At 36.0% G+C, this 10,899-nt stretch overlaps 1 protein-coding gene across 1 annotated transcript; it reads right to left on the bottom strand.

The window, feature by feature from the left end:
- LOC104733555 (glutathione S-transferase T3-like) lies at positions 6,934–8,288 on the bottom strand. The gene is made up of 4 exons (XM_010453125.1): positions 8,265–8,288; positions 8,136–8,170; positions 7,417–7,837; positions 6,934–7,326 (listed from the first exon to the last, which is right to left on the bottom strand). Exons 1-4 carry the CDS (start codon positions 8,286–8,288, stop codon positions 6,934–6,936), a joined length of 873 nt encoding a protein of 290 aa, XP_010451427.1.

Raw genomic sequence — 10,899 nt, 5'->3', positions numbered from 1 at the left:
AAAAAATTTTAAAAGGTTTTTAAACACCTTGTAAACGCTTTTACAATGTTTTTAAAAACCTTGTAAAAGTTTTTATAAGATTTTTAAAAGGGTTTTAAAAGGTTTTTAAACACCTTGTAAACGCTTTTAAAAAGTTTTAAAAGTGTTTACAAGGTGTTTAAAAACCTTTTAAAAGCATTTACAAGCTTTTTAAAAGCATTTACAAGCTTTTAAAAAGCATTTACAAGGTTTTTAAAAGCGTTTACAATCTGTTTAAAAACCTTTTAAAAACCTTGTAAACACTTTAAAAAACTTTTAAAAGCGTTTACAATGTTTTTAAAAGGTATAAATTTCAATATTTTTGGCGGGAAAAATTTTCGTTTTTGGCGAGAAAATTTTTCTTTTTGGCGGGAAAAAATATTTTTTCGGGAAAAATTTTCGATTTTGGCGGGAAAAAAAAATTTTTGGCGGGAATTTTTTTTGGCGGGAAAATATTTTCGATTTTGATGACTGTACATTTTTGTTGTCACTCAAAAAAGGGTAATTTGGTCATTTTGTATATAAAGAGGGATAGTTTTAAAAATGGTCAACATGAAAGGATATTTTTAAAAAGGGGTATGGAAAAAGGGGCATTTTTGAGAATGCCCCTTAATTTAATTATTTTCACAGTTTAAAATTTAATATTATAAAAAATTATATTAAAAATATTATAAGATATCTGAAAGAGTTTCTTAACCGATGAAGCTGCTGTAAAGCACTTAAAACACATTTTTAATAATATCATTTAGTGTATTAAAACTTTTGTATATTTTCTTAATTTATGTAAAATATGTTAGAATGACATTCTTCATGGATTAGAGAGAGTGTATGTATTTTGTTAACATGATATTTTTATTTCATTTTAATTAATACATAGCTATTTTCATAGGGACCCTTTTTATAACTTTCATAAACTTAGGAAGCAACTAGCTGAATAGTCTATTTTGAAAACTTAAGTTGCCTACATGTGTCTTCATAAAGCAGTTAATAACAAGTACTTGTTAAAGTTTTGAGATAAATGGTTGGTCATTTGGTGATTTGAAATCACAAGATTAAATCTTGCATTGGGGTTTGGTGATTAATTTGACCAATAAATCACTGATAGCACAAAGTCAAGTAACGTCATTTTGTTCCTTGATAAATATATATAAACAGAAACACTTTACACGTCGATGACACCAAAATTTAGAATATATTCAAGAAGAACATCTTCAGGTGTGTTAGCAAGCAATCAAAGCATACATCAAAAGATGGTTTCTTTTTCGGATATAAGACAAATACTTTATTTGTTCAACAAAGAAAAAAAAACAAATACTTTTAAGAATATTTAAGGTGATGACCCAATCAATTAGGTTAGCAGAGACTTGACCATGGTTCACTTCACTACACTATGCATTTATACGGACGACAGAGACATGAACATGTCCCACTTCATTACATACTTTACATTATATTAATATATTCATATCTTTACAGCGTATGTGATGTGTACACATATAAATACGTAAGTGTATTTCAGCTTTTATATGTGCGTGTTACAAAACTTATCGTTCATGCTTAACCTCTGATGATATTTTTGAATAATAAAATCTTAACGTTTACATAATTTATCTTAAGTATAGACCACTGTTTCTACCTGAACAGCTGAACTTGATGGGATACATAAATAATGGCACCTGATACATACTAAAGAAACGAATACCAACTTTTTATGTTCTCTGCGAATAGAAATGCATAACAAGAATTTCACTTTCTATTGTTTTAATTTGTTTTATAATATATATTTTTGTGAATATGCTCATGAGCTGCTCCAATAATCAAATATATATTTCCATTTCAGTATCATACCCACCATATATGTATAATATATCAATCATTGTAAGATATATGGTGAGAACATAGAAGTATTGTTCGTTGGTTTTTAAAATTACAAATTATTGGTGCGGGATTTAGCACACTCGACATACCGAACTAAACCAGAAAGATAATTCGATTATTTAATCGGGAATCCGGTTAAGAACCTAATTAGGTTATTTTAGGCCTGTTTGGATGAAGAAAGTCCAGCCTTGAGGAAGAAGAACCGACTTCCACTTCGTCTGGCGGCCGATTCGAAGAATGAAGCAACTTTCCTTATCTTAGTTCATTTGATAAGGAAAGTTAATATGTTATGTAATCTATGGACATGTATAAATAAGAGGAGACTTCTCCATTGTAAATCATCCAGTATCAAATACATTAATTCAGTTCTCATATTGTTCTTAGCAAAAACCCTAACTCGAGAGATCTACCCTCTTTTCAATTTCTAAGCTTAGATCGACTTTTTAGAGAGATTACTTCCTTGAATTTGTTTCCCTCCCTAAACAAATTCATTGTGGAAACCTAGTTTCTACACAAATGGAAAACAATCTTTATTGACGCGTGTTCATTTTCATTTGATAGTTAATTACATATTTTAGCCGAATCAAGTTCAAGATAACTTAGGATATAATTTAACGTATTTAGAGCATAATTATCGGCAGGCTATAATAAGGGGGTTCTTAATTTTTTTATGAATTAATTGTGTATTGTTTTGAATATAAGGACCCATGATNAAGTGTATTTCAGCTTTTATATGTGCGTGTTACAAAACTTATCGTTCATGCTTAACCTCTGATGATATTTTTGAATAATAAAATCTTAACGTTTACATAATTTATCTTAAGTATAGACCACTGTTTCTACCTGAACAGCTGAACTTGATGGGATACATAAATAATGGCACCTGATACATACTAAAGAAACGAATACCAACTTTTTATGTTCTCTGCGAATAGAAATGCATAACAAGAATTTCACTTTCTATTGTTTTAATTTGTTTTATAATATATATTTTTGTGAATATGCTCATGAGCTGCTCCAATAATCAAATATATATTTCCATTTCAGTATCATACCCACCATATATGTATAATATATCAATCATTGTAAGATATATGGTGAGAACATAGAAGTATTGTTCGTTGGTTTTTAAAATTACAAATTATTGGTGCGGGATTTAGCACACTCGACATACCGAACTAAACCAGAAAGATAATTCGATTATTTAATCGGGAATCCGGTTAAGAACCTAATTAGGTTATTTTAGGCCTGTTTGGATGAAGAAAGTCCAGCCTTGAGGAAGAAGAACCGACTTCCACTTCGTCTGGCGGCCGATTCGAAGAATGAAGCAACTTTCCTTATCTTAGTTCATTTGATAAGGAAAGTTAATATGTTATGTAATCTATGGACATGTATAAATAAGAGGAGACTTCTCCATTGTAAATCATCCAGTATCAAATACATTAATTCAGTNTGTTCTTAGCAAAAACCCTAAACTCGAGAGATCTACCCTCTTTTCAATTTCTAAGCTTAGATCGACTTTTTAGAGAGATTACTTCCTTGAATTTGTTTCCCTCCCTAAACAAATTCATTGTGGAAACCTAGTTTCTACACAAATGGAAAACAATCTTTATTGACGCGTGTTCATTTTCATTTGATAGTTAATTACATATTTTAGCCGAATCAAGTTCAAGATAACTTAGGATATAATTTAACGTATTTAGAGCATAATTATCGGCAGGCTATAATAAGGGGGTTCTTAATTTTTTTATGAATTAATTGTGTATTGTTTTGAATATAAGGACCCATGATCTCTTAGATAAAATTTTCTCTTCCATTAATAGGTTCTTATTTTGGGTCTCTTATTTTTGAAAATATTTTTTTTTTAAATTTAAAAATTTTAAATAGAATAGAAGTGGTATAAATTTGTAAACATTTAAGATTTTATAAAATTAGAAAATATTGCATTTTAGTTAATTTTCAAACATACAAAACAGAATAAAAACATTAATACATATTACAACCGAAGTACAATTCATAAATGGAAAGAATGATTAATTTTAATACTGATTTGCTCCAAATTTTGCCCAAATATTCTCAACCAAATCATCTTGCAAGCATTTATTTTTTTCTCGATCACGAACATCCTTTCGATTCTTGAGCATAGTAGAGACACATGAAGGTCTGGGTGTTGGAAGCGTGTAGTCAACTTCTGAAGCTCTACTTGACTCCATTTGTGCGAATTCAGTTTCATCAAACAGAGTGTACCCATCTCGTTCGTCCTCTACTATCATATTGTGCAGTATGATACACGCTCTCATTATTTTCCCAATTTTTTCCTTATCCCAAATAAGAGCCGGGTTTTTGACTATGGCAAATCGAGCCTGCAAAAATTCAAAAGCACGCTCTACATCTTTACGCACAGCTTCTTGTTGTCTTGCAAATAAAGAGCCTTTTGGAGTTTGTGGCAGTGGAATAGATTGGATAAAAGTAGACCATTTTGGATAAATACCATCCGTCAGATAGTAAGCCAATTTATACTCATGTCCATTGACACTGTATTTAACTTTAGGAGCTTAACCATGCAAAATATCATCAAAGACTGGAGATCGGTCAAGAATATTGATATCGTTTAATGTACCTGGTAGTCCAAAGAAAGCATGCCAGATCCAGAGATCATACGAAGCCACCGCCTCTAAAACGATTGTGGGCTTTCCAGATCCGCGGGTGTATTGACCTTTCCATGCGGTGGGACAATTCTTCCACTCCCAATGCATACAATCGATGCTTCCTATCATGCCGGGAAATCCGCGAAACTCGCCAATGTCGAGTAGTCTTTGAAGATCTGCTGGTGTGGGTCTTCTCAAGTACTCATCTCCAAATAATTTTACGACTGCATCTGTAAAATTTTCCAAGCATGATAGCGCCACGGTTTCAGAAAGTCGGAGGTATTCGTCAAACGCATCAACTCCAGCACCATATGCCATCATACGAATTGCTGCTGTACACTTTTGCAATGTAGACAGACCCAACTTTCCGGTAGCATCTCTTCTTTGTACGTAAAAGCTGGGCCTATATTTGAACGAGAATGCCGTGTCGTTCAGCGGTTTACTTCTCTGTCACTTCCGTACTTCTGGCGCCCTGTCTCCCTGCCCTGAGTACTCCAGAAAACGAAAACGGCGATTCCAACTCCACTCTCCTCTGTCTCACTCAAGTGAATTGGTTTCGAAAGCATTCCGCCACTTTTTGGCGACGTCATAGTCAAGAAAGTTGAAACTTCCAGGAAAAAACTTCAAATTGGGAGGCTCACTGCTCCGGGTAAAAAAAAGGGTCCCTCTTCCATTCAGAGCAAGCATCATACGTAATCGTACCGCTAATCCATAAGAAAATAAAAACCCCCCCATGCTACGGTTCCCTACGGTCCGAATCCAGTGAGCTTTCCAAAGAAGCCAAATCCCCCCAGATTTGACAAACAAGGGCTAGATAGCACCATTGTGCCATCCTCTTTCCTAAATACGCTGGGTAGCGCAGCGCATCTGTTTCGGGTACAGAGGCGACGAGGGCGAAGCAGCAGGCCACCCAACCGTGTGCACTATTACTTTGGAGCCCACCAAGTAAGACCTAAACTTCTCAAAGGCGAAAAATAGGGAGCTTCATTTGCAAGCTTATCCACAATACGAATGAATATTGGCTTGTTCATTCCAAAACGGCAACGGAAAAGGTTGGGAGGGTAAGTAGCATCCTCACTGAAATAATCATTCCACAAGTGGTCAGCTGCGACTTCTCGATTTCTTTCAATGTGAATTCACTTTTTTCTTGGTTTAGGTGGTGGTTGACTTTGGATTGGTGGAGTAAGAAGATTTTGCCATACATGATTGGTGATTTAATCGCATGTTTGATTAAAACATTCATCAAGTATGTCATCAACATCATTTTGGGAAGAAGAAGCCATTGTAAAAAAAAGGAAACTAAAGAGAAGGAATTTTTTTTTGTTGGTTTTGAGAGTAATAGGAAAATGCTTGTGATATGTATTGTTATGAAGGGTTGATCATTATATAGAAAAAGATGATAGCTTGAGTACAAAAAATGTGTGGTACACAAACATTGTAAATAATATGTGGTATAAAAAGAACCTTTCAACTTGTGGTAGAAGTACAAAAAATGTGTGAGTACATGAGATATANGGGAGGGTAAGTAGCATCCTCACTGAAATAATCATTCCACAAGTGGTCAGCTGCGACTTCTCGATTTCTTTCAATGTGAATTCACTTTTTTCTTGGTTTAGGTGGTGGTTGACTTTGGATTGGTGGAGTAAGAAGATTTTGCCATACATGATTGGTGATTTAATCGCATGTTTGATTAAAACATTCATCAAGTATGTCATCAACATCATTTTGGGAAGAAGAAGCCATTGTAAAAAAAAGGAAACTAAAGAGAAGGAATTTTTTTTTGTTGGTTTTGAGAGTAATAGGAAAATGCTTGTGATATGTATTGTTATGAAGGGTTGATCATTATATAGAAAAAGATGATAGCTTGAGTACAAAAAATGTGTGGTACACAAACATTGTAAATAATATGTGGTATAAAAAGAACCTTTCAACTTGTGGTAGAAGTACAAAAAATGTGTGAGTACATGAGATATATGTGTCACGGACTTGACAATATGTGGTACACAAAAATTGTAAGCAATATGTGGTAAAGTACAATGGCTTCACGGGAACATGGAGGGACTGTCACGGACTTGTCCTTTACGCTTCACGGGAACATGGAGGGACTGTCACGGAGATCCACTTCTTGGTCGACCTGATTCATAAAACAGAACATATTTAACTAACAAACTTAGTCCGATTCATAAAACAGAACATATTCAACAAACAAACTTAATCCGATTCATAAAACAGAACATATTCAACTTACAAACTTAGTCCAATTCATAAAACAGAACATATTCAACAAAAGCATACATCTGATTCCTTGAACATAAGCATACATCCGATTCATGTTCCAAACACAAGATATCGTAGAACACTACAAATATAGTTAATAAAACACAAAGATTCAACCCGATGACATCAAATCATTAATTAGTTTTTCCTTAAGGGCTTTTTCAGTTTCAATAAGTGAATCCTTTTTAGCAATGAGAGCTTCAAACATCACATGTAAGCTATGTTCCTTTTTCATAGCGAACTCCTTCTCCTTCAAAGCAAAATCCGCTTGCTTCATGTCATACATCCGCGTAACACGTTCCAGCTGAAACTCCAAGAAAGCTTTTCCATCCTCCTCCACAGCCGGTTTAGCCTTCCCCTTTGCAGCCTTTGCAGCCTTAACACCAGGAGGACGGGGCTGTGGTTCATCTTTGACATCAACCACAGGTTGTGCGGACACATCCTCACCCACCACCCTTCCCCTTTTCACTCCATTAACTTTAGATGATGTGCTAGCACACCATTTCTGATCATATCTTAACTCTCGCCAAGCATGCTCCAAGGTAAACCTCTGATTCTAATCATTGAAGTAAATTTGGTGTGCTAGCTTTATCACATCATCTTCGTTTTGTCCACTAGACTTCTCCCTTGTTGCAGCTTCGAAACAACCAACAAACTTGCAGACAAAGTCGTTTATCCCCCCCCACCTCTGTTTACAATGACGAGCCTCTCTTTTTGGCCGACCTTCAGCATTCGGACATTCCGCATAGTAATCCGCAATCCTCTCCCAAAATGCTCCACGTCTTTGCTCATTGGATCTGATCGGATCCTTGCTAGTGTTGAGCCATGCGCTAACAAGCATGACATCATCAGAAGGTAACCATACATTCCTTGACTTCCGGTTTTCTAGAGGAGATGCAGGTTCAGATGGAGCCTCCGAACATGGACTCTCACAATGAGTGTATTCGAGGTTTTGGGTTGACTGGTTAACAGATTGAAGAAGCTTTGGGACGGACGATATGGATTCATGGAGTCGTCTGAATCCATATCATGTGTTAAGGGATATTGAAGAAGAAGTTTTTACGGTTAATAGTGTGGTGTGTGTTTACTTGGTGTTTTTACTATGAGGATCAAGTCTTTCAATTTATAATGTTAGTTAGATGAATTTAACTTTCACAACTAGTTGCTTTAAATTTTGTATTTATGTTTTAACCTACACTACAACAACCACACAATAAACATCTTCACAACCATAACACAAACCATCATAGTTAAATTTTGATGTAGACCTCTCTAATAGGCAAGTACTAAACGTATTAATAACAACCAACAAACAAAGCAATATCATCAATGTGAGACTCGACTCTTACCTAAAATAACACCAAATTAAATGAAGAAAAAGAGGACGATGCTAAAATACCTTCCTTCATAGCCGAACAGGTATCAGACTCTATACTCATGTACTTCCATCAATCCATTTGTCCCCATTTAACCTCAAAAAAAAATAGAGACATATATCACAATCCGCAAATTACAATGAATATCAAACAAGGCCAATATACTTTGTTTTCTACAATCTAAATCGAACAATAACAATATACTTTGTTTTCTACAATCATGTCTAACCAACACAAAAGATCATTTATCAATCGGTACACAAACACAATCACACCAATAACAGAACACAAACAGACCAATAACAGAATACAAACAGGCCAATAACAGAGCACAAACAGACCAATAACATAACACAATCACACCAATAACAGAACACAAACTGAACACACCAAAACGGAACACAAACACACCTAGACAGAACACTAACAAACCAAAAAACTAAACACAAACAGACCAAATCGGATCACATGGTTCTCAAGAACCCTAATCCCAGTTTAAGCATCACTTATCAATCGGTACACAACACACTAATTCGGAACACAAACAGACCAAATCGGAACACAAAGAACCAAGAACCCTAATCCGTGTAAACCATCAATTATAAATCGGAACACAAACACACAAAGAATCCAATTTTCGAACAAACATCAAAAACCCTAATTTGCGATCCAAAATCAAATAAACCTAACTGTAAACCTAATCTTACAATTGAACTGAGAAACTTACACTCTCAATCGGATTGATTCCAGCATTGAATCGCCTTCCCCTTTGCAGCGCCTCCAATACAACCTCCACGACGATTCACTTCGCCGCCGCTACCGTCGCCTCCACCAAGATCTCAGCCACGTCAAATCGCCTCCGACCAAACACGAGACTGATTCTATAACTTCCAATTAAAGCAAACATCTTTTGTCGGATCAAGACTTCGATCGCGAGTGAAGGAGAGAAAGGGAGAAAGAGAGAAACTGAGAGACGATAAAATGGCGGTCTGCGTCTTAAATTTTTTTTTACCCTTTTATATTTTACAGCCCAACCAACGAAATAAGGACACGTAGTTCAGGCTGTTCAATAAGAGGTTCCCTTCAATTTTTTTCTTTTCTTTTGATTTAATTTTTTCCTACTAAACTCTAACAACCCTCGATGGAGAAGGTCTTAACTTGAAAAATATAGTCTTAAGATCCGAGAAAGGCAAATTGAAGTCCTTTGAATTTGATTGTATTTGTGATCGTAGATAATTAAATGGTTTTAACTATACGTACGTACGGTTATCAAGTAGTTTGTTCATCTCCGTAATAATATCGGTTGCTGAAATATATACAAGATAAATTATATATATACAATTGCTCATAATATGATGACAAAAATTTTGGGTTAAAAATTCACATCATTTAGCCGACATGTGAACAAATGTATTTTAGCCTTTGCTTATTATAATTTTTACAAAATGTCACAAAGTTTAATGTTTATTCCGATTCATCGAATGTGTGCTGCAGAATCAAGTTCAACAATTATTATTATTATTTTTTTTAAAAAAATATCGGTTATATTTTATATAAATCCGGAATAAACATCGAATAGAAGACATACAATTGTGGAGTTTTTTGAGTGCAGATATAACATAGTGAGTATTTAAAAAAGTCATGGTGTTTGAAAGTAAGTTAACCATATGGCGAGGTAGGAGTCGTGGAGCAAATTGGCGGACTGGTGTGAACCTTGGTTGCGGTCAAGGCCTAGCAGTTTCCTACGGAGAAGGAGCTGGACTTCCCGTAGAAGCTGTGATTCTGATCGCATTGAAGAGCTATGAAGACGTGCATTTCGTTCTTTCTAGATCAAGTAAATCAAGGCTTGGAAAACGAGTTTGCAGACGGTGTTGAGTTTTGGATTTGCTGTTGGCCTTTTGATCCAGCTGAGAAGGTTGTCGAATGAGGGGCTCGAAGGCGGTTGAAATTGAGCAAAGAAACTTGACCAGTGGTTGTTAGTATAGAGGCAATCAAAAAACAAGTGGTCCCGCGATTCATTACCAGCTTGACATAGAAGGCAATTGCTTGGGACTGGAAGGTTCCATCTCCGTAAGCGATCCTTGATCGTCAGTCTATCCTGCACTGTTAGCCAAGCCATGAAAGCCATCTTGGGAATGTGATTTTTGAACCAGACTTGGGAGAACCATGGGACTGAAGGTCCTGTAGGATGGAGATGTCTCCATGTTCTACTCGTGGAGAAGGAATTGCTGGTTTCATCTTGAGTTAACTTTCAGCAGAACTGATCGTCGCCTATAGTTGACTCAGGGGGCGGGTGATGTTTAAGGCATGTACGAAGTAGTTGCACGAGAGGGTGTCTTCCCCTAGGGATGAGCCACTCATTGTTTCTTGAAGCAGCTCTGACCGGAGCAAGTAAGCCTATTCCTGTAACCCGAGGACCAGATTCACCAAGGATATCCAGTAAAGGACCAAGACCTATCCAGTTGTCATGCCAAAATAAAGCTTGAGCGCCAGAGACAACACTGCAGGGCACAAAGGGCCTTGCCAACGCCCTGAGTTTAGTCATCCGTTTCCAAATCCAGCTGCCGGTTGTTCTGAAATCTGCATCCCAAAAGCTTCTGCCTCGAATCAAGTGCTGCTTTACCCAAGAGACCCACAGGGAACCTGCTTGAGAGTAAAGGAGCCAGATCATTTTCAGACCAAAGACCTGGTTCCAGTCAACC

This window comes from Camelina sativa, chromosome 12 (assembly GCF_000633955.1).
Source record: "Camelina sativa cultivar DH55 chromosome 12, Cs, whole genome shotgun sequence".
In the NCBI taxonomy this organism is placed as follows: Eukaryota; Viridiplantae; Streptophyta; class Magnoliopsida; order Brassicales; family Brassicaceae; genus Camelina; species Camelina sativa.
The sequence above is the reverse complement of the archived record's forward strand: the minus strand, read 5'-3'. Positions and strand labels throughout refer to the sequence as shown.